Source organism: Gekko japonicus, unplaced genomic scaffold (genome assembly GCF_001447785.1).
Source record: "Gekko japonicus isolate JY-2015 unplaced genomic scaffold, Gekko_japonicus_V1.1 scaffold175, whole genome shotgun sequence".
Classification (NCBI taxonomy): Eukaryota; Metazoa; Chordata; class Lepidosauria; order Squamata; family Gekkonidae; genus Gekko; species Gekko japonicus.
This window is the reverse complement of record NW_015166425.1, coordinates 1,311,508-1,334,681: the sequence shown is the minus strand read 5'-3', so window position 1 is coordinate 1,334,681 and position 23,174 is coordinate 1,311,508. Positions and strand designations below refer to the sequence as shown.

Sequence of the window (23,174 nt, the reverse complement as noted above, 5' to 3'; positions counted from 1 at the left end):
CTTCTCCTCCTCCTCCTTCTCCTTCTTCTTCTCCTCCTCCTCCTCCTCCTCCTTCTTCTTCTCCTTCTCCTCCTCCTCCTTCTCCTTCTTCTTCTCCTCCTCCTCCTCCTCCTCCTCCTTCTTCTTCTTGATGCACCAAGCGTCTGATTCAATAGAAGGCAGCTTCATGTGTGCTGGGAAGATCTGGGTTCAAATCCTCACACAACTACGAAAGGGTCTCTCAACCTAACCCAGCGCACAGTCTTGTCAGGAAGGTAAAATAAAGAAGGGAGAACCTGGCACGCCAATTTGAGATTAGGGTTGCCAGCTCTAGGTTGGGATATTCCTGGAGATTTGGGGGGGGTGGAGCCTGTGGAAGGCAGGGTTTGGGGGAGGGGAGGGACCTCTGCGTGGTCTAATGTCATACAGCCCACCCACCAAAGCAGCCATTTTCTCCAGAGGGATCGATCTCTGTTACCTGGAGATCAGCTGTCATATGTGGGTATCTCCAGGCCCTGCCTGGAGGTTGGCAACCCTACTTCTGGGGGTCAAATTCTCGTCCAAACACAAAGTCTTATAGTCCAGTGACTCTCTCTCAACCTAATATACCGCACAGGGTTGCTAGGAAGGTAAAATGAACAGGAGGGAGAGAACTTTGCTTGGCACCTTAAGATTCTTAGAGAAGGGGCAGGGAAAACATCGATGCAATAAAAGCATGAATCAGGGGTGATTAAAACATAGTAAAGGTAAAGGTAAAGGTTCCCTTGCTCGAAAGCCAGTCGAGTCCGACTCTAGGGTTGCGGTGCTCATCTCCGTTTCAAAGCCAAAGAGCCAGCGCTGTCCGAAGACGTTTCCGTGGTCATGTGGCCGGCATGACTAGACACCAAGGCGCACGGAACGCTGTTACCTTCCCACTGAAGTGGTACCTATTTATCTACTTGTAATTTCTTGCTTTCGAACTGCTAGGTTGGCAGGAGCTGGAACTAGAGACGGGAGCTCACTCCGTCATGCGGCACCCTGGGTCTTGAACTGCTGAACTAGTGACCTTCCACAGCCTGCAGTTCAGCATCTTAACTACTTGAGCCACATAAACAGAGGTAAAATCATAAAAAGAGTAACAAATAACTGGGCTTTAAAAAAAAACTTTTCAAAAGTAACATCTCATTTAGATCCTTGCTTTAAAAAATAGCGGGAGGTGGTGAAAGACAGGTTTTTTTAAGAGTGATATGAGAAAGGACAAAAAAACGAGACCTCGGGCTGGCTGTTCAGACAGGAGACCAGAGCAGACCGTTTCCCCCCAGCGCCTCTCCAAATCCCTTCTGCCGCCTCACAAGATCGTATTTTCAAAATACGCTCAACGTCCCCTGGAATAAATTTTCACTTCCGAGCACCAGGCTCAGATTCCGTTTCTCCTTTTGTCTTTTGTTTGGATCTCAGTTTGCTTGGTTCTGTCTTTCCTTTTTTCCCCCCTATCCCCCAGCAGATCCAAACAGGGCCTCTTTTGTTCATCTTTTTAAAAGGGGGGGGGGGCAAAATGCAGCTTTTCAGGGACAGCGAGAGCCTTCCTGTTCTCCGATGCCCAGCCCTGGCCCTGGTAGCAACAGAGGACTGGTTCATCTGGGTGAGAAGGCCGTGGCAAAAAGCAAATCATCATGGAGAATTCTTTCCCCAAATCGGGAGGCAAGGTAGCTTTCCCCTCCTAGGGAAACTTCTGCTGTGTTCACAGACCTTTCTTCGGTTTGCGAGTTCTGGCTTGTCGACAGCAGTCTGCACACCTTAGGGGCTTGCCGTCCTCCAAATGGGACCTGCAGTTCTCCCAGAATTTCAACAACTCATCTCCAGACTGCAGAAAACAGTTCCCCTGGAGGAAATAGCTGTTTTGGGGATCTGGGAACACCTTGTATATGGCAAAATAGTCTCTCACCAAAAATCTTTTCAAGCAACTTGATTCCCAGCAGTGAACTATCTCGCAGAAGAAGAAGCGATTCCAAACAACAATTATTATAAAGATCTGTTATATTTTTAAAGAGTAATTAAGGGTTGAGAAATGTCAATTATTACACGATGTTAATATGTGTTATCAGGGGTCTTGTTGTAGAAAAAGAGCTGCCGGAGCTCATTAGCATAACTCATTAGCATAACTTATTTGCATATGCCACGCCCCCTGACATCACCGGAAGTGACAGAAGGCCACACCCCCTGACATCACTGGAAGTGTGTCAGAAGGCCCGGCTACTTACCCTCCTGCTTCATCCTCATTCCCAAACGGAATGAGGATCGAAGCAGAGGGCGGGGTAAAGAAGGGGGCGGGGCTTCACCACGTGACCGCCCCGCCCCCTAGAGGTTCTCTTCCGGAGCTCCGTACCTGAGAGCTCCCCCCCGACTAGAGCCCTGCGTGTTATAAATGTACTGTTGTAAATAGCGTTCAAATTTTAAAAAAACACTTATTTTTTTAAAAATAGCTGCTTTGGGCACTCTAGGGCAGGCATGTCCAACTTCGAACAGGTAATGATCTATTTTTTCCGGCCAAAAGTGCCGGTGATCTACCACCATGAAAATAAAATTTGAAATCTAATTCAAATTAGATTTTAACCCGCTAAAGTTGGGTTCCACCGTCCGTCCCGCCATTTATAATGCACCTTCTGTCATTTACTGGTAAGCAAAATTCATCATACTGGCACCAATAATCAAATACCACCAAACCCAAAAAAAAAACCCTAACACCTGTCCAGCAAACTTCTCCCAGATTAGAGTCCGCACACTTAACCACTACACCAAACTGGCTGGTGATCTACCTCTGACCCCTCCGTGATCAACTGGTAGATTGCAATCTACCTGTTGGACATACCTGCTCTAGGGCATTGTATCCTCCCCAAATCCCACCCTCCACAGGCTCCACCCCCAAATCTCCTGGGATTTCCCAACCTGGAGTTGGCACAGGCCCGTAGCCAGGATTTCTTAATTCAGGGGGCCTTTAAATAAGTCAGGGGGCACTGATAAAATAAAATAAAATAAACTCACACTCGCAGGCAGAAACAGGGTTATTTCCCCTATTATGGAGGGTGGGTGTAAGTGGAAGTCAGTCACTGACTCCGAGTAACCTGTGGAGGATCCCCTCCTCCTTTCATCCCCCCCCCTCCCCCGGCAACTGCATTGGCTGTGTGGAGTGCAGGGAACTACGGCGAAAGTGGCAGACTCCTGTTCGGTTCCTTATTTCTTTCTTCCTGGCTGACTTCGTGCTTCCACAGTGACTTTGCCTTGGTCACACACCCACACACCGCCCTGCAGGGGGGCTTTCTGCTGCAACACTTCTCGGACTTGGAAGTGGCAGCCCGCCCGGGGAGACAAGCCAAAGGAGGAGAGGTGGGCGAGTAGACAGGATGAAGATGGCTGCTCTGCTGTAAAAGGTAAAAAGGAAGCTGTAAAAGGTAAAAAGGATTCCTTTAAGCAGTGGAAAGCTACTCACAGTGAGGCTGATAAAATGGAACACAGGCTATGGCAAATAAAATGCAAGTCTGTGGTCATGCAGGCAACAAAAGTGCACTCCTCCACTTGCACCTGCTGATGTGACCTTGGGTCAGTCACAAGCTCTGGCACAGCTGTTCCTGAAAGAGCAGTTTTTGTCAGAGCTCTCTCAGCCCCACCCACCTCACAGGGCGTCTGTTGTGGGGAGGGGGAGGGAAAGGACTTTGTAAGCCGCTCTGAGACTCCGAGTGAAGGGCGGGGTATAAATCCAATCTCCTCCTCTTCTTCAAATTTCAAAACAGAATTCCTCACAAATATATACCAGTTGTTCACTGGGGCTGACCTGAGGCCCGAATCCCCAAACAGTTCATCTTTGAGATCGGGCCGTGCTTTGTTTGCGTAACCGATCTGGGTGTCAGTTGTGCCAAAATTTGGGGCTTGCTGGAGGATGAAGAAGAAGAAGAGACTGGATTTATACTCGGAGTCTCAGAACGGCCTACCATATCCTTCCCTTCCTCTCCCCACAACAGCCACCCTGTGAGCTAGGTGGGGCTGAGAGAGCTCTGAGAGAACTGCTCTTGAGAGAACAGCTCTGAGAGAACTGTGACTGACCCAAGGTCACCCAGCTGGCTGCATGCAGAAGAGTGGGGAATCAAACCCAGTTCTCCCAGATTAGAGTCCACACTCCTAACCACTAGACCAGACTGTAGTGTGACATACATTTCAGTTAGCCCAAAGGCCGGCCAGGCTGGCCTAGTTTGAAGCTACAGTGCCTGAACTTTAGACAGCTTCTTGTTCTGGATCCGGGAGCCGAGAGGTAGGGGTGTGACGGCAGGGTGCCTTGGGACAGAAGGGCACAAGCATCCTTTTGTTGTATTCACTGCCGCAGCTCCAGCCAGGCCGCAGCAGGCAAAACAAACAAACTCCTGTGCTGTCTGAGCCTTCGGTCGGCCAGCTCCCTTCATTGGTGCGCTTAGGTGGGGAGGGTCCGGGGGGAGGATCCCGCCCCTGGTACTAGGCAGGACTCCTCTGGCAGGGCCCCCCCCAGTCCAGCTGCTTCCCGCACACCCTCCATCCTTTAACTAAGTAAGTAATTTTGATTTAGGGGAGTTCGGGAGGGCAATGTCCCTCGCCCGAATTTTCTAACCGCATGTTTCGGGAAAGGATATTCGAACGGGTTTTCCGATGTGGGCTTTTCAGAAGGTGGGCGAACAGAGTAGCGGGCAGATCAGCAGGTGGGAAAGGGTGGAGGAAACGCTTCGGAGTCCGAGGGCCTTCCGTACATGGAGACCGGGATGATCAAGGCGTACAGAGTTACGAACAAAAAACCTTGATCGGGAGGAATTGATTTCCCCCCGTCCTTCCTGGTAATGCTAGAATTCAGGATCACGCTGTGAAATGGATTGGCAGTGAATGCAGGGCCGATAAGCGAGAGGACGTGTTCACATCGTTTGTAACTGAGCTGTGGGACTCCCTGCCACAAGATGGGCTGATGGGCCCAAGCCCAGAAAACTTTAAAGAAGGGTTCTTATTACGGTGGGAAAATGGGGAAGGCACATCTGTGAATGGATAGTGTCTCATTGGAACCTCCGTGTTCTGAGGCAATGTACCTCTGAAGACCAGATGTTTCCCAGAGCAGGGCCGGCTCACTCACTAGGCGAACTGGGCAATCGCCTAGAGTAGGCCGGCCCTTAGGGGCGCCAAAGTGCACCCGGCCCCGTACCCTGGGAGTTTCTTGATTATTTGTGTTTTTCATTCTTCCTAAAATGCATTTATTTTTGAAAATTGGTGGGCGCACGGGGAGGGGGGGCGCCAGAAGGGATCCCCGCCTACGGTGCAAAATAAGCTGGGGCCAGCCCAGTCCCAGAGACATCTGGCTGGCCGCTTTCCGAAGCAGGGAGTTCAGCGGGACAGATCCAGCAATGCTACTATAGGCATCCGGCTGGAAAAGGGATGGCATTTGTGGGGGTTACATTTCGGAAGACAGGAGATTTCAGCCGCATGAAAGGGCGGGCTGCAGGGACAAAGGAAAATGACTCTGGCTTTAAAACTCCCTCTGTCTTAGATGGGAAACCTGGAATGTTGTGGGCGGAAGGGAGATGGCTGCTGCCATTTGCAGATGAAGATGCAATTGATTCACACATGAAATCTAGGGCTGAGTCAGGATTTGAACCCCAGTGCTTAATTTCTAAACATTCAGGCTCCCACGGTTCCACCTGCCTCCGTGCCTTGTCCCTAATGCCACTGGATATTGGGGGTGGTAGCTATTCAGTTGGAGAGCCAAAAGCACTCTGGGTGTGCTCAGAGGCACTCTGGCATTTCTTACAAGTATCCTAGAGCTCAGCCTTGGTTAAACAACATGTCTGGCAATTGCCCTTGCGTCGAATATGAGGTCATATTTGCTGGAGACCAGCTCTTTGCTAAAAGGAACCTCCACGTTCCAAGGCAGTGTACCTCAGAATACTAATTATCAGGAATCAAACTATGGGGAAGGTCTTTGAAGAGAGGAAGTCTCTCCTGAAAAGAATCAGCTCAGCTGTTCTGTCACCACTATATCAGTGTGTTTTTAGACATTGTGGGGCGGGTTGTGCTTCAAAGCCATTCTCCCCACTGCCTAAAAAGTGTATGCTCCCAACTTCAATCTTTCCAAAACCCCTTGGGTAGAGGGGTGAGGCTAAATATCACTCGCGCTGCTGGACAAGGACCTGAATAAGTTCTCCGTCTTCACAGCCCTCTTATCCTTCCCTCCCTCGTTCAGCCAGAGAACAGGAGAAGAATGAACCGTACCGAAGGAATATTTACAGAGAATGGCGGGATTCTATCTGAGTTTGGATCCCAGTGTTGGGTACATGATGCTCGAATCAGATTGTGCATCATAAATCCCATGGCTGCGGCAACTTTATTGAAGTGACACACATCTGGGTCCGGTATGGCAGACCTCCAAGGACCGTCCTGATTTTCTGGAACAAATAAATCACTATATTACCAACTGTTACGGCAAACTGATACTTCTCTATAGCATTTTTAAATGCATAATTAATTCAGACAATATATTATAAGCAGGGGACCCACGAGGACTTGCAGGAGGACGTTTTGTATCCCCTTTCCTGCTATTTCCTCTTTCCTTTCCCTGAGCCCCATAGCCTCTCCCCTTTTCCTGCTTCCTTCTCTCCGTCCCACCTGCCAGCCAACCTACCCTTATCTGTCCCCCCCCTTCAGCTTTCCCTCCTTCCCTCCCCCAGCAGCCTCTACCATGGAACACTATGGCCCAGTCACACATTGGCAGATCATGTCCAGTTGCACAGTGGGGAACCCACGAGGACTTGCAGGGGCACCTCATTTTCCTCTGTATCCTCTTTCCCATACTATGTCTCCTTCCTCCCCTTTGGCAACCCCCACACCCTTCACCTTCCCCTGACTCCTTCTCTCCTTTCCACCCACAAACCAATCTATCTTTATCACACACACACACACATTGTCTGCAATATTTATTATTTATTTCACTCATACAACACCTTTCTCCACAAAGGGGACCCAAAGCATCTTATATCATTCTCCTCTACTGAATTTTATCCTCACAACAACCCTGTGAGGTACGTTAGGCTGAAAATGTGTAACTTGCCTAAGGTCACCCAGTGAGCTTCCACGGCAGAGTGGTGATTCGAACCCGGGTTTCCCAGGTCGTAATCTGAAAATTTAACATTACACTACACTAGGTTTTGTAGAATGCTGTTTCTGAACAGTAGCAAGCTGCCAGTCCTGGGTTTCGTGGTAGCAAGTCATCTAGCAGTTGCTGCAGGGTCTGGCCCCAATGAGTCCTCTCTCAAAGGCCCAAAGAGTCCAGAAAAGGGTCCCGCCCCTCCCCCTTCTTTATACTGCCAGAAACCAAGGCTTGAAGGCTGGTGACATTGTTGTGGTTGGTTACCTATTAATGGCCACTGAGGGCTTCATTTCTTAAAGCTACAGGTACTGCTTCCATTATTGGGGGGGTTGTTGTTTTGTGCTTTAGATTTCAGATTTTTCTTTAAACCTGGACATTTTTTTTAAGATTAGTAGATCTGTCTTGTTTGTCCATGGCTTCAGTCTCTGGATTTAAGTATCCACAGATCTGGCCATGTTGAGAATTAGATATATTGATAGGCAGGAGCAATAAGTTGTAATTAAATTGATTAAGTCATAGCAGCCCTAAGTGCATAAGAAGTGCATAAGAAGAAGAAGAAGATGTTGGATCAGACTAGAGGCCCGTCCAGGCCATAACTCACAGTGGTTAAACCGATGCCTCTGGGAAATCCACAAACAGGGCATGAAAGGACCAGACCTCCCCCGCTGCTCCCCACCTACCAACTGGTACTCAAAGGTACACTGCCTCGGAGCATGGAGGTTCCATTTAACTATCGAGACTAACAGCCATTGATATAATTTACGGTAGGCTTGCCAGGCCATGCCTGACAACCAGCAGGAGACCAGGAGGTGGGAACATTGGGAGGGTGACAATGGCGTGAAGCCACTTCTGGGGAAACCTCAGAAACTCTCGCTAGAATCCACCAGAAACTCTATGGTAAAGCCATAGAGTTTTCAGTAATTCTGAGAGAGGACTATCGTCACGTCCAGGTCTCCCCTGGAAGTGACGTCATGCCATCAGCCTGATGGCCATTTCTTCTTCTCCCACCACCGCTCAGAGGAGCAGCGGGAAATTTTATTTATTTATTTGTTTGTTTAACTTTGTACCCCGCCCTCCCCGCCATGGCAGGGTGGTTCACATAATAAAAGCACGATAGCAATAAATACCATACATCTAAAAACAATCCTTCAAACAATTCATGAGCAATTCATTAAAACCCACTTACATTGTATGAAAGTGCTAGCAGTTGACTTGTATGATATCAAAGATGGTCTCATACAGTCTGTAACTTCACTTGATATTCAGCTCGTTGGTCTTTCTCAGTTTCAGTCGGTGAGCACAGACTATCAGTAATAGGCCAGGCACCGGTTTCGGTTGTTAGTGGTGGTAGTGGTGGCGGCTCCTAATCGAAGGCCTGGTGGAAGAGCTCCGTCTTGCAGGCCCTGCGGAACTGTAAAAAGTCCCGCAGGGCCCTGATCTCCTCCCGGAGCTCATTCCACCAGTGTGGAGCCGCCACCGAGAAAGCTCTGGCCCTGGGAAATGAGAGCTGGGGAGGCAGGACTCCCTCTGGCAACCCTGCTTGAACTTCCTCTCCCCTGAATCTGTCTAATGCTTTTATGGACCTATGTAAGCTAGTGGCCATCACTGCGTTTCATGGCTGTGAGTTCTGTGTGGTAGTGACGCATTGTGGGATGGATTTCTATTATCTGTCTTGAATCTACTGCCCATTGAATGAGCCTGAATTGTATTATTGTGGGGAAATTGAGAAAATCGGTGTCTGTACCAATTCTCTCCCCATCATGTTTAATTTTACAACTCTTCTTGCCCCGTTCCATTGCCAGTTTGGTGTGGTGGTGAAGAACGCGGACTCTAATCTGGGAGAACCGGGTTTGATTCCCTACTCTTCCACATGCAGCTGCTGGTGGGACCTTGGATCAGTCGTAAGTTCTTTAAGAGCTGTTCTCTCAAGGGCAGTTCTCTAGAGAGCTCTCTCAGCCCCACCTACCTCACAGGGTATCTGTTGTGGGGAGGGGAAGGGAAGAGGATTGTAAGCCACTGTGAGACTCCTCTGGGTAGTAAAGAGCAGGGTATAAATCCAATCTCCTCCTCCTCCTCCTCCTCCTCCTCCTCTTCTTCTTTTTCTTCTTCTTCTTCCTTAACTGAAAAGCCCCAAAGTCTTTACTTTGAATACCTGTCAAAAGGCCGGATTTGGTCTGGGATCACCAGCTCCTGGGGCGTCCAGAGGATGTGCCTTGATGAGAACACGTAAACCGATGCCACAGGAATGACGGTGGTAAATAAAAACAGTTTATTTATTTCACTGAATATACATGAAGGGCCATGCATAAGGCTGGGCGGAAAAACAGGAACATTCCGGAAGGTCTTTCCCTTCTGGAAAAAACAACGGGCCGTTCCACAAGCATACAGGACCATTGCACAACTGTTTGGGGGAGGAAGCCAAGGAGGAATTCAGACCGGGGTGGAATTCAGAGAAATGGAATGCAGGCCTGTCCCAAGCCTCGAGTTCACACCTAGGCTCTTGCAAAAATCAGCCTGGAGAGACTAGGAACCAGTCTGAAATTCTCGCGAAGGGCGTTTCTAAAAATTCAGCCCAGCTTACAGCCCACACCGCCCACTAGTGGCAGATCGCTGGTATTTCACATTTATTTTAGCATGCCCCACACACCAGGTACTGCACAGAACACAGATGTGGTGCAGCTGTCTGGCTAGTTAAACCCACAAAAATGTTTATTGGTCCTTCCACCCACACCCACCTGTGTGTGTTTTAAAGAAAAATTGTACCGTGTCTCTGCCTGGTCACCTGGAGCCCATTTTGACCCATCATAGGTGACTAGGTCATTCAGACATGCCCAGAAAGCTTCGTTCTCAGCACAATTGGCCTGAGATTTTAACAATGGGCGGTTGTGGAAGTTCTAGTAGGGAGCATGAAAGAAAGTACTAAGAAAATTAGCAGCGCTCGGGGGCAAAAACCCAGCAGCCCCACCCTCTAACCAGGAAGTCTGTCTAATTAATCTGACATTATTGTCATTATTAGACTAGCAACCACCTCCTCTAACCTGGAAGCCAACATAATTAATCTGACATAATTAATTAATACGAATAACGTCAGCATCATGCATGCACGTGGTGCTTTAGAGAGAACCCAGAAGGCAGGTCTCTGCTTTGAGGCATTTAAAACCTAATTAATCTCTTCTTCTTCTACAGGGATCAGTTCCCCTGGGGGAAATGGATGCTTTGTAGGGTGGACTTTATGGCACTGGACCCCATTGAGTTCCCTGTCCTTCCCAGCTCTATCCCAAAAGAAGTTTCCCAACCTGGATCTGGCAACCCTATCCCACACCAGTGGTCCGGGGGAACCTGGCAACCAGTGTTCCCCCTAAGCTGAGTCAGTGTGAGCTAGCTCACAGTTTTTGAGCCTCCAGCTCATACTTTTGTCTTAGCTCCGGAAGGAGGGCTCCAGAGCAAACTAATTTATGCAGCGGCCAAATCGCTCGCTCACAACTTAGATGCCAGTACCTCACAAAGTAGAATTCTTGCTCACAAGACTCCACGGCTTAGAGCGAGCATTGCCTGGCGACCCCACTTTACCCCCAGAACATGCATAACTTCCCCCTGGTTTTTTTTTTTTTTTTAATTTCTTGATTGGGTACTTCTGACTAATGTTCCCTCTAAGCTGTGGAGTCTCGTGAACAAAAATTCTACTTTGTGAGCTACTGGCATTAAAGTTGTGAGCGAGAGATTTGGCTCTGGAGGCATCCTTCCTGAGCCAAGACAAAAATGTGTGAGCCGGAGGCTAAAAAACTATGAGCTAGCTCACACTAACTCAGCTTAGAGGGAACACTGCTTCTGACATCACAAGATGACGGCCTTCCCCACTTGCTAGTCAACAAACCCGACCCAGCGAAGCACAGTCACGAAACGTGACTAATTATTTCCTCCCGTGCAACATTAATGGCGAGGACAGCTTATTCTTCCCACCAGGCCTGTAACGAGACCCGAGGTGCCTTTATCGGACCCGCTTGTCCCGTCTCCAGGCCCGGAATCTGGTTTCACGGCTCCTCCGTTCCCGTGGCAACCATTGAGGGAGGAGTGTCTTCGTTCCACAAGGGACCTTTTTATACCCATGTAACCCAGCGTCAGGTGGGCCTCGGATCCGTCACCCGAGAAGGTGCCTCTGACGGCTCCCATTGTGTGACAGGAGCCAGGCAAGGGATACCTGATAGCGGGCCTCTTATCGGAAGGATGGGTTACAGGGGCTCTGACAGGGCCGGAGTTGTGGCGGAAATCATTCTCAAGGTATTAATGGCCCATAAGCTGACACAGCCCCTGGGCAATAACACCTGCCCGGCAAGCCGCGGCTGAGATTTCGCAAACCAGTTCCATTCTTGGGGGCGATGTTTCACCCCGGTTTTGCTTTACCAGGGGTGGGTAGCAATGTTCTGGTTTCTGTCCCTGATAAAATCACTGCTTCTGTACTCGGGGGGGGGGGGGGGGGATGGGACGGTTTTTTAAAAAATAAAATCCTTTTTATGCATGTTGATATTGTTGTTGTTGTTGTTGTTGTTGTTAAAAACATAGCAACAAAGAGGTGAATGGGACCTCAAAGGTCATTTAGTCCACCCTCCTGCACAACTTCCTCTCAACCCCCTCCAACAGTGACCCCTACTCTATTCCAGGAAGAAGGCAAAAATCCTCTAGGAACCCTGGAGCCAATAAGAACACAAGAACATAAGAGGAGCCAATACTGGATCAGGCCAACTGCCCATCCAGTCCAACACTCTGTGTCACACAGTGGCCAGAAATACCAGGGGCCATCAGGAGGTCCACCAGTGGGGCCAGGACACTAGAAGCCCTCCCATTGTTGCCCCCCCCCAAGCACCAAGAATACAGAGCATTCCTTGTCCCAGGCTGAGAGTTCCTATCTATACCTTGTGGCCAAGAGCCACTGATGGACCTCTACTCCAGATGCTTATCCAATTCCCACTTGAAGCCATCCATGCTTGTAGCCGCCACCACCTCCTGTGGCAGTGAAGTCCATGTGTTCATCACCCTTTGGGTGAAGAAGGACTTCCTTTTATCTGTTCTAACCCCACCGCTCAGCAATTTCATGGAGTGCCCACGAGTTCTTGTATTGTGAGAAAGGGAGAAAAGTACTTCTCACCTGTAGTAAGTCTCCTGCCTGCAGCCTGACCCCCAAAGTGGCGATCGGCATTTCCCTGGGAATGTCAGAAAGGGCCAGGAGAACTAAGCACTGAGGCTACCCCTCCTGCCCTCCCTCTCATGATCTGCCTCAGTTCACAGAATCAGCATTGCTGTCAGATGGCCATCGAGCCTCTGCTTAAAAAACCTCCAAAGAAGGGGAGCCCACCACCTCCCGGGGGAAGCCTATTCCACTGAGGAACCACTCTGTCAGGAAGTTCTTCCTAATGTTTAGCCAAAAACTCTTTTGATTTGACTTCAACCCGTTGGTTCTAGTCCGACCACCTGGGGTGACAGGAAACTCCGTCTTTTACATGACCGCCCTTCTGGTCTGTTGAGTTGAATGGGACTTACTCGCTGAGGTTGCCAGCTCTGGGTTGGAAAATACCTGGAGACTTTGGGGGTGGATCCAGGAGGCTTGGGGAGGGGAGGGGCCTCAGCCAGGGTATAAGCCCATAGAGCCCACCCTTCAAAGCAGCCATTTTCTCCAAGGGAGCTGACCTCTGTCGGCTGGAGATTGGTTGTAAAAGCCGGGGGGTCTCCAGGCCCCACCTGGATGCTGGCAACCCTATTGCTCGTTAATAAGTATATTTAGGATTGCGACCCAGTTCATGTGAAAAACACACACAAAGCAAGCAATAAAAAGCCTGGCTGAATAAAAAGACGTTGATTGGTGCCTGACAGTGCCGTCAAGGGTTGTGAACTCTGTAAGTAAAGGTAAAGGTTCCCTTGCTCGAAAGCCAGTCAAATCCGACTCTAGGGTTGCGGTGCTCATCTCCGTTTCAAAGCCGAAGAGCCAGCGCTGTCCGAAGACGTTTCCGTGGTCATGTGGCCGGCATGACTAAACACCGAGGCGCACGGAACGCTGTTCCCTTCCCACCGAAGTGGTACCTATTTATCTACTTGCAATTTCTTGCTTTCAAACTGCTAGGTTGGCAGGAGCTGGAACTAGAGATGGGAGCTCACTCCGTCATGCGGCACCCGGGTCCCGAACTGCTGAACTACTGACCTTCCACAGCCTGCAGTTCAGCATCTTAACCACTTGAGCCACCGCAGCTCTGACCTGGGATAGTTCTAGAGATTTGGGGGTGGTGCCTGGGAAATGGGAAATCTGGGGAGGGATTTCTTCTAGAATCTATGGTATGCCATAGAGTTTGCCCTCTGGAGCGGCCACTTTCTCCAGGGGTGCCAAAGACAATAGGGAACGCTTAGTGTAGAAGTATAGCCACAAGCAATATCCTCCAAGGGAAGACCATCTACTGTAGATGGTCTTCCCTTGGTGGGTATTGTTTGTGGCTACACTTTCTCTCGGGGAAATGATCTCAGTCATCTGGAGATGAGTCGTAATTCTAGAAGAATTCTGGGCCCAACGCTGGCAAGGCAACCCAAGTTAACCACCCTTCCACTAAAGTCTGTAGGCTTAGTCTGCTCCCTCAAAGCTGTGGAGTCTTGTGAGCAGGGGTCATTTCGTAGAAAAAGAGGTGCAGGAGCTCATTAGCATAACTCATTAGCATAATTCATTTGCATATGCCACACCCCCTGACATCACCGGAAGTGTGTCAGAAGGGAACACCCACCGATCAGGCTCCACTGGACTGTTTTGGATTGCTAGCTATTGGGGGGGGGGGACGTGCAGATCTGTCCTCGCAGAGGAGGGGGAGCTTGTACCCGAATAAAACTTGGTCTTAAAGGTGCCACTGGACTGTTTTGAGCCAGTGGGCCAGGGGGAGCTCTGCAACTTACCTGGCTGCTTCTTGCTCTGACTGAGGGCTGCTGGGAGCAGGGGGCGGGGCTTATTGCATGTGCCCGCCCCCTGGGCTCTTTACTGCCGGAGCTCCGCTCCTGTGCGTTCCTGCAGGAAATGACCCCTGCTTGTGAGCAAAAATTCTACTCTGTGAGCTACTGGCATTAAAGATGTGAGCCAGCGATTTGGCTGCTGTGTAAATCGGTTTGCTCTGGGGCCCTCCTTCCTGAGCTGAGACAAAAATGTGTGAGCCAGAGACTAAAAAACTGTGAGCTAGCTCACACTAGCTCAGCTTAGAGGCAACAAGAGCTTAGAGCAGACCCAGGAAGGGAGTCCCAGACTGTGGGAAAGCCCCTGTCTCTGCGAATCACCACACACACACGGGTTGTGGTGTTTATACAGGACTTCAGCATCAGATCTTAACCAACAGGGCAGTTCATATTGTCAAGAAGCTGGAGTTGCGATCAATGTTCCCTCTAAGCTGTGGAGTCTTGTGAGCAAAAATTCTACTTTGTGAGCTACTGGCATGAAAGCTGCGAGCGAGCGAATTGGCTGCCGCATTAAGTTAGTTTGCTCTGGAGCCATCCTCCCTGAGCTAAGACAAAAATGTATGAGCCAGAGGCTAAAAAACTGTGAGCTAGCTCACACTCACTCAGCTTAGAGGGAACGCTGGTTGCGATTCTTCGGAACTTAGCCCAGGCAACCTTTTTCTTTTCTTTTTTGCCTGCATTTCAGAAAACACAAATCTACTTGTAAAGGCAGTGGTGTCAGGCCCATAGCTACAGTGGGGCACTTGGGGGGCCCGCCCCTTAATTAAAAGTCCCACCCCACAAACAGCCATGCCAGAAACCTTATTTTTGAGGAGAGAAAGAAGAAGAAGAGGAGGAGGTTGGATTTATACCCCGCCCTTCACTTGGAGTCTCAGAGCGGCTTACAAACTCCTTTCCCTTCCCCTCCCCACAACAGACACCCTGTAAGGTGGGTGGGGCTGAGAGAGCTCTGACACAAACTGCTCTTTCAGGAACAGCTGTGCCAGAACTATGGCTTGCCCAAGGTCACATCAGCAGGTGCAAGTGGAGGAGTGGGGAATCAAACCCGGTTCTCCCAGATTAGAGTCCACACACTTAACCACTACACCAAACTGCCACTCACAAGTTCTTAAGGCTTCATGCCTGTACCACTGGGCCCTGATGTGGGGTTGGTCACCATTCACCTGGGCCAGAGGTTTCCTTGCATGAGGTTGCCAGAGGTGGGAAGGAGGAAAAGCTGAAGATGGGGGGGAGGGCAGATCAAGGTAGGTTGGCTCCTGGATGGGAAGGAAGCAGAAAAGAGAGAAGAAGAAGAAGAAACTGGATTTATACCCCGCCCTTCACTACCCAAGGGAGTCTCAGAGCGGCTTACAAACTCCTTTCCCTTCCCCTCCCCACAACAGACACCCTGTGAGGCAGGTGGGGCTGAGAGAGCTCTGACAGAAACGGCTCTTTTTCAAGAACAGCTCTTATCAGAGCTACGGCTTTCCCAAGGTCATCCAGCAGGTGCAAGTGGAGGAGTGGGGAATCAAACCTGGTTCTCCCAGATTAGAGTCCGCACACTTAACCACTACATCAAACTGGCTCTACACCACACACACACCCCGTGCCTGCTCCTGGCAGCGGCCAGGGGAGAGAGCGGCGTGCCCACGGCCTTCCCTCTCCCTCCCACTGTGGAATTTGGGGGAAGGGGCATCATGGGACCTGGGGAAAGAGAGCTCAGAGGGCATTTAATTTCAAAAGCATTCCCATGAGCCTTCGGGAAACACGCAAATCAATTTGCATGTTTCCCAAAGGCTCATGGGATTGCTTTTGAAAGACTCACCATGACTTAGGTGGTCTACGGCAGGACTGGGCTAGCAGAAAGGGGGACTGTTGGAGATGTGTTGAAGGTGCCACTCCTGAGCGCCCTTCCTAAGCTCTCTTGCCCTGTGGAAGGGAACTCAGGTGGTATTTAAATGCCTTCTGAAGGCAATTAAGTGCTCTCTGATACGTTTTTTCCCCTTTGTTGCTGTGATGGGGATCGCCTGCCTCCGTTGTAGCCCTTTGCCACCAGGAAATAAATCTCTGAGCAGTGTGTGGGGATGCCTCCCGACGTGCGTCACCGCTCACTCACAACTTTCATGCCACTAGCTCACAAAGTAGAATTTTTGCTCACAAGACTCCACAGCTTAGAGGGAGCGTTGGTCACAGCTAGTAAATGCATCCTCTAGACGCAGGTTTGTGCTCCGGTAGGGTTGACAAGCCGGCGGGGACTTTCCAGGAGGGGAGGGAAGAAGCACGATTGAGCTCCAAAGGGAGTTCTGGCCGTCACTTTTAAAGGGACCGTGTTCCTTTAAAATGCCTTCCCTCCATTGGAAATGATAGGGGATGGGGGCACCTTCTTTTGGGGCTCATAGAATTGGACCCCAGGGTCCACTCTTTTTGAAACTTGGGACGTTTTCTGAGGAGAGGTGCCAGAAGCTATGCTGAAAATTTGGTGCTTCTACCTCAAAAAAAGCCCCCCTCCAGAGCCCCAGATACTCACAGATCAATTCTCCATTATAGCCTATGGGGACAAGTCTCCATAGGGTATAATGGAGCGCCCAGCGGACATTCCCCCCACACACACACACACAGACACACACTTTCTGATAATGCTGAAGCGGCGGGAGGGCCTCCAAACCAGGGGATCCCCGGCCCGCAACTGGGGATTGGCAACCCTATGCCCCAGAGAGAAGTGGGCCTAAGAGAGATTCTGTACCGTGGCACAGATTGGCACAGATAGCAGAATCCAGCTTCTCTTCTCGCAGAATCAGTGGAGCAGAATCTTCTTATTTTAAGAACGCACGGGCATGAGCCGCTCTGATGAGCATCTGAGTTCCACCGGGAGCATGAGGTCTGTGTACACAAGATGTATTCAGCAGCGTGCAAATGAGAGGGACTCTGTTTCCAACGGGTCAAAATGTTTCCACTGTTTGCACAGCCTCGTCCTCAGCTTAACAGGTACACATGTTTTTTTTTAAAAAAAACCCCATCCTCTTTGCACACACTTCTCCTGGCGTCTTTGTCCTTTTTAAGTTTGGACGCAGCCTGCCCAGTTCGTTCTCTGAGGCTATCCGGCTGCCGGTATCGGGTTCTCCCACGACACGAGAAAGGGGAGGGAGCTCAGATCTTATTTAAAGTCTCTGACTAACTATTTTGGGGCTGACCGTTGTCAAAGACGGAGGCAAGGGAACTGCGACACGAGCAACAAGATCCAGGAATCAGAGGGCAGGTGAGGAAAGAGGGACTGGGAGCCCATCCAGGTGAGGGGGTGCTGCAGGACAAGGGTGGGGGTGGAGCCATGGAGGCCTGGAGGGGATGGCAAGTGAGGGCAAGGGACCTGAAAGGCGTAAGAGGTGACTTCAAGGGCTAGCTGATCGCGTTATCAAAAACAGAGACCAAAGGCCTGTATGAATTATACATTGGCTGGACAGCCTTTCTCTATCACTGCCCCTTATGCCTATTGCTCCCTACCATTCTCCCTCACTGCCCCTTATGCCTGGAGCTCCCTGCCATGCTACCTCACTGCCCTTTATGCCTGAAGCCCCCAAAGACGCTCCATCGCTGCTCCTTATACCTAGAGCTCCCTCTCATGTGTCCTCACCACCCCTTACGCCTAGAGCTCCCTGCCATTCTCCCTTACTGCCCCATATGCCTAGAGCTCCCTCTCATGCGTCCTCACTGCCCCTTATACCTGGACTCCCTGCCGTTCTCCCCCACTGCCCCTTATGCCTGGAGCTCCCTGCCATGCGTCCTCACTGCCTTTTATGCCTGAAGCTCCCTGCCATGCTCCCTCGCTGCCCCTTATGCCTGGAGCTCCCTGCTGTTCTCCCTCGCTGCCCTTTATGCCTGGAGCTCCCTGCCATGCTCCCTCATTGCTCCTCATGCCTAGAGCTCCCTCTCACACGTCCTCACTGCCCCTTATGCCTGGAGCTCCCTGCCGTTCTCCCTCGCTGCCCTTTATGCCTGGAGCTCCCTGCCATGCTCCCTCATTGCTCCTCATGCCTAGAGCTCCCTCTCACACGTCCTCACTGCCCCTTATGCCTGGAGCTCCCTGCCGTTCTCCCTCGCTGCCCTTTATGCCTGGAGCTCCCTGCCATGCTCCCTCATTGCTCCTCATGCCTAAAGCTCCCTCTCACACGTCCTCACTGCCCCTTATGCCTGGAGCCCCCTGCCGTTCTCCCTCGCTGCCCTTTATGCCTGGAGCTCCCTGCCATGCTCCCTCATTGCCCCTCATGCCTAGAGCTCCCTCTCACACGTCCTCACTGCCCCTTATGCCTGGAGCTCCCTGCCGTTCTGCCTCACTGCTCCTTATCCCCGGAGCTCCCTCCCCCCTTTATGCCTGGAGCTCCCTGCCATGCTCCCTCATTGCTCCTCATGCCTAGAGCTCCCTCTCACACGTCCTCACTGCCCCTTATGCCTGGAGCTCCCTGCCATGCTCCCTCATTGCTCCTCATGCCTAGAGCTCCCTCTCACACGTCCTCACTGCCCCTTATGCCTGGAGCTCCCTGCCATGCTCCCTCATTGCTCCTCATGCCTAGAGCTCCCTCTCACACGTCCTCACTGCCCCTTATGCCTGGAGCTCCCTGCCATGCTCCCTCATTGCTCCTCATGCCTAGAGCTCCCTCTCACACGTCCTCACTGCCCCTTATGCCTGGAGCTCCCTGCCGTTCTCCCTCGCTGCCCTTTATGCCTGGAGCTCCCTGCCATGCTCCCTCATTGCTCCTCATGCCTAGAGCTCCCTCTCACACGTCCTCACTGCCCCTTATGCCTGGAGCTCCCTGCCGTTCTCCCTCGCTGCCCTTTATGCCTGGAGCTCCCTGCCATGCTCCCTCATTGCTCCTCATGCCTAGAGCTCCCTCTCACACGTCCTCACTGCCCCTTATGCCTGGAGCTCCCTGCCGTTCTCCCTCACTGCTACCTCCCTGCCCCTTATGCCCGGAACTGGGAGAAGGGCTGTGGCTCAATGGAACAGCCTCTGCTTTCCTTGCAGAAGGTCCCAGGTTCAATCCCCGGCAGCTCCAGTTGAAAAGGCCAGGGAGTAGCTGATGTGAAAGACCTCCGCCTGAGACTCTGGAGTGCAGCTGCCAGTCTGAGTAGACATTACCGACCTTGAGGGACCGATGGTCCGATTCAGTATCAGGTGGCTCCATTTTCCCTCGCTGCCCCTTATGCCTGGAACTTCCTCTCAGAATACCTACATGTGCCTCCCTCCCTCTCTCTCTCTCTCTCTCTCGATCTTTTCTGTCATATCCCTCCTCGAACTGTAACCACGTCTCAGTGCAAGTATGCATTAGAGTCTTGGGGGGGGGGAATCAGGGTGGCGATATTCTTCATTCTCGTTTTCTCCCAACCTTCTTCCAAGCGGTTCGGGGCAAGATGCACGGTCCCCTCCGCCCCATTTTTACCCTCACAGCAACCCTGCGAGGTAGGCTCGGCTGAAAGAGGGCAACTAGCCCGAGGTTACCCAGTGAGCTTCCACGGCCGAGTGAGGACAGAAGAGGTCGTAGCCTGATGCTCTCTCCTCTATGCCACACTGCTCAGTTTAAGGGTATCGTTAGAAAAGCAACTGGGCATTTCTTTCTCCTTTTTTTATTTTCATCAATCTTTATTGAAAGTTATAGAAGAATGACAACGATCACAAGAATAGCAGAACTATCGTAATAGTATAATGCTATACCAAAAACACCACAGTAAAGCAATTACTGAACTGTAGATACATAAATACACGTATTGCTGGACAAATCGTGTAACAAGCTGACTAAAAATATATCTAGTTACAGTACAATAAAATATGTACTTAGAAGAAGAAGCGAAGGGATTGGATTTATACCCCACCCTTCACTACCCAAAGGAGTCTCAGAGCGGCTTACAAACTCCTTTCCCTTCCCCTCCCCACAACAGACACCCTGTGAGGGAGGTGGGGCTGAGAGAGCTCTTGACAGAAACAGCTCTTGAAGAAGAAGAGATTGGATTTATACCCCACCCTTCACTACCCAAAGGAGTCTCAGAGCGGCTTACAAACTCCTTTCCCTTCCCCTCCCCACAACAGACACCCTGTGAGGCAGATGGGGCTGAGAGAGCTCTGACAGAAACTGCTCTTTTTCAAGAACAGCTCTGACAGAACTACGGCTTGCCCAAGGTCATCCAACAGGTACAAGTGGGGGAGTGGGGAATCAAGCCCGGTTCTCCCAGATTAGACTCTGCGCACTTAACCACTATACCAAACTGGCTCTCTTAGTAGTAGGTGCTGGCTACTTAGTGGTAGATGCTGATGGCCGTGTTATACATTAATAGGATAACCCTAACCAGATTCCTCAAAGTAGAGTCAAAATACTGTGGTATTGATGTTCCATAAGAACATAAGAGAAGCCATGTTGGAGAAGGCCAATGGCCCATCCAGTCCAACGTTCTGTGTCACACAGTAGCCAAAGATACCAGGGGCCATCGGGAGGTCTAGCAGTGGGGCCAGGACACTAGAAGTCCTCCCACTGTTGCCCCCCCCAAGCACCAAGAATACAGTGCATCCCTTGCCCCAGACCGAGAGTTCCTATCTATACCTTGTGGCACTGTTCCCTCTAAGCTGAGTTAGTGTGAGCTAGCTCACATTTTTTAGCCTCCGCCTCACTCCTTTTTCTCTTCACTCAGGAGGGACGGCTCCAGAGCAAACTAATTTATGCAGCAGCCAAATCACCTGCTCATAACTTTAATGCTGGTAGCTCACAAAGTAGAATTTTTGCTCACAGGACTCCACAGCTGAGAGCGAGCATTGCTTGTAGCTAATAGCCACCGATGGACCTCTGCTCCGTATGTAGATCCAATCCCCTCTTGAAGCCGTCCGTGCTTGTAGCCGCCGCCACCTCCTGTGGCAGTGAATTCCACGTGTTAATCACTCTTTGGCTTCCCAGCCGTGCTTCTTCGACCTCAAATTGTGTGTTGTGAATTCCAAAAAAGAGGACCATTTTCCTGTTAACTAAGACCAGTCCTGGTTTGACAGAGAGCTGGGGTGGCATTTCTCATCCTGTGGCGGCTCGTCCCTGTTGTTATACACTCGTGCGCATGCACCGGGCCCTGGTCCACAGATCCTCACGGTGACCTCTGTTCATCTGCAGGTTCGGTTCCTTTGTCGGGCGGCTCCCTTCTCCACAGCGATGTCGTCACAGCTGGAAAGCGCCATGGAAGGCCTCATCACCGTCTTCCACAACTACTCGGGCAAGGAGGGCGACAAGTTCAAGCTGAGCAAGAAGGAGCTGAAGGAGCTGATGCAGAACGAGCTCAGCAGTTTCTTGGAGGTACAGAGGGGAACCCGGCACATTCCGCCTTCTTTCACAAGCACCAACCCCCCCTCCACTTACCCTCCTGAGTTCCAGTCCAGTGTTCCCTCCAAGCTGAGTTAGTGAGCGCTAGCTCACAGTTTTTTAGCCCCCGGCTCACAAATTCTTCTCTCAGCTCGGGAAGGATGGCTCCAGAGCAGACTAATTTACGCAGTAGCCAAATCGCTCGCTCCCAACTTTAATGCCCGTAGCATTAAACAGAGTAGGATTTTTGCTCAAAAGCAGGGGTCATTTCCTGCAGGAGCGCACAGAAGCAGACCTCCGGCAGTAAAGAGCCCAGGGGGCGGGCACATGCAACAAGCCCCACCCCCTGCTCCCAGCAGCCCTCAGTCAGAGCAAGAAGCAGCCAGGTAAGTAGTACAGCTCCCCCCAGCCCCCTAGTCCAAAACAGTCCAGTGGCGCCTTTAAGACCAAGTTTTATTCAGGTACAAGCTCTCCCTCCTCTGCGAGGACAGATCTGCATGTTCCCCCCCCCCCAAAATAACTAGCAATCCAAAACAGTCCAATAGAGCCTGATTGGTGGGTGTTGCCTTCTGACACACTTCCAGTGATATCAGGGGGTGTGGCATATGCAAATAAGTTATGCTAATGAGCTCCTGCACCTCTTTTTCTACGAAATGATCCCAGCAAGGAACCAATGGCGAGGCTATTCCCGCTGGCAACGGGACCAGCAGCCACTGATGCTCTTCCTCTGCTCACAACTTTAATGCCAATAGCTCACAAAGCAGCATTTTTGCTCACAAGGCTCCACAGCTTAGAGGGAACATTGCTTGTGAGCAGGGGTCATTTCGTAGAAAAAGAGGTGGAGCTCATTAGCATAACTCATTAGCATAACTCATTTGCATAGGCCTGTTAAAATCCCATCTGTCTCGCCATCGCCCCAGCCAGGCCTAGACTGTCATTAAAGTGTCGAATTCTCTGCCAAATAATTTTAAGTAAATGAAAGCATTTGGGATTGCTTTCCTTACTTTGTTTGGGTCATCTTAAGTTGTTTTTTCTAAAGTAAAACCTCGGTATTCAGGTTAAATGGCCGTGTTGGCACTTTGCGATAAATAAGTGGGTCTTGGGTCGCAGTTTGGGCACTCGGTCTCTAAAAGCTTCGCCATCACTGGCCTAAGGAGAAGGGTGGGAAAGGGCGGAATAAAAAAACAAAGTGGCTCCTTCGCTGCCGTCTGAGATTAAAGGTGGGCTTTGGGACGGAGACTGCTCCCGCGCCTGTCGGTCATGCGTAATCCCCCATCCCCTGTGCGTTCTGCGCTCCAGAACCCGAAGGATGCAAGCGTCGTGGACGGCATCATGCACGACTTGGACGAGAATGGCGACGGGGAGGTGGACTTCCCAGAGTTCGTGACCCTGGTGGCCGCCCTGACCGTGGCTTGCAACGAATTCTTCTGCGAGGACGTATGAGGCATCTGAAGAAGGCCCGACCCGGGAGCTGCTGCGTGGCAGAGGCCCGGTCGCACCCTGCCATCTCCCGCCCAGGCCGCCTGCTGTGTCCCGCAACTTCCCCCTACCGTTCAGCATCAAGCGTGCGCCTCGAGGTTCCCAATAATCAACCATTGTGATGGGCCCTGCTTATTAAAGCCATTTCACCTGCACTCGGTCTGGCCTCTTCTGTTGAGGGGAGACGAGTAAGTCGGGAAAAGAGGGGGATGGGGGTGGGGGAGGCAGGAAAGAGACCCGCGGAGGAAGTCTCACTGATGAAAATAAAGGGCCTGTTTCTAAGAAGGCAGGAAGGAGGAGGAGGAGGAGGAGGA

The 23,174-nt window shown here is 51.0% G+C and overlaps 1 protein-coding gene across 3 annotated transcripts in view; it reads left to right on the top strand.

The window, feature by feature from the left end:
* S100A1 (S100 calcium binding protein A1) overlaps window positions 1-23,015 on the top strand; it is a 23,979-nt gene extending 964 nt beyond the window's left edge. Inside the window, exons 1-3 of one of the 3 annotated variants that reach the window (XM_015411735.1) lie at window positions 4,478-4,530; window positions 21,196-21,375; window positions 22,681-23,015. In XM_015411735.1, the coding sequence (XP_015267221.1) occupies window positions 21,235-21,375; window positions 22,681-22,824 (285 nt within the window). In that variant the 5' untranslated portion in view covers window positions 4,478-4,530; window positions 21,196-21,234 and the 3' untranslated portion in view covers window positions 22,825-23,015. Of the gene's footprint in view, window positions 1-4,477; window positions 4,531-17,234; window positions 17,316-21,195; window positions 21,376-22,680 lie in introns of those variants that run through there. The other 2 variants (XM_015411734.1, XM_015411736.1) reach the window with 2 other exon arrangements.
* The last annotated feature ends 159 nt before the right edge of the window (window positions 23,016-23,174 follow it).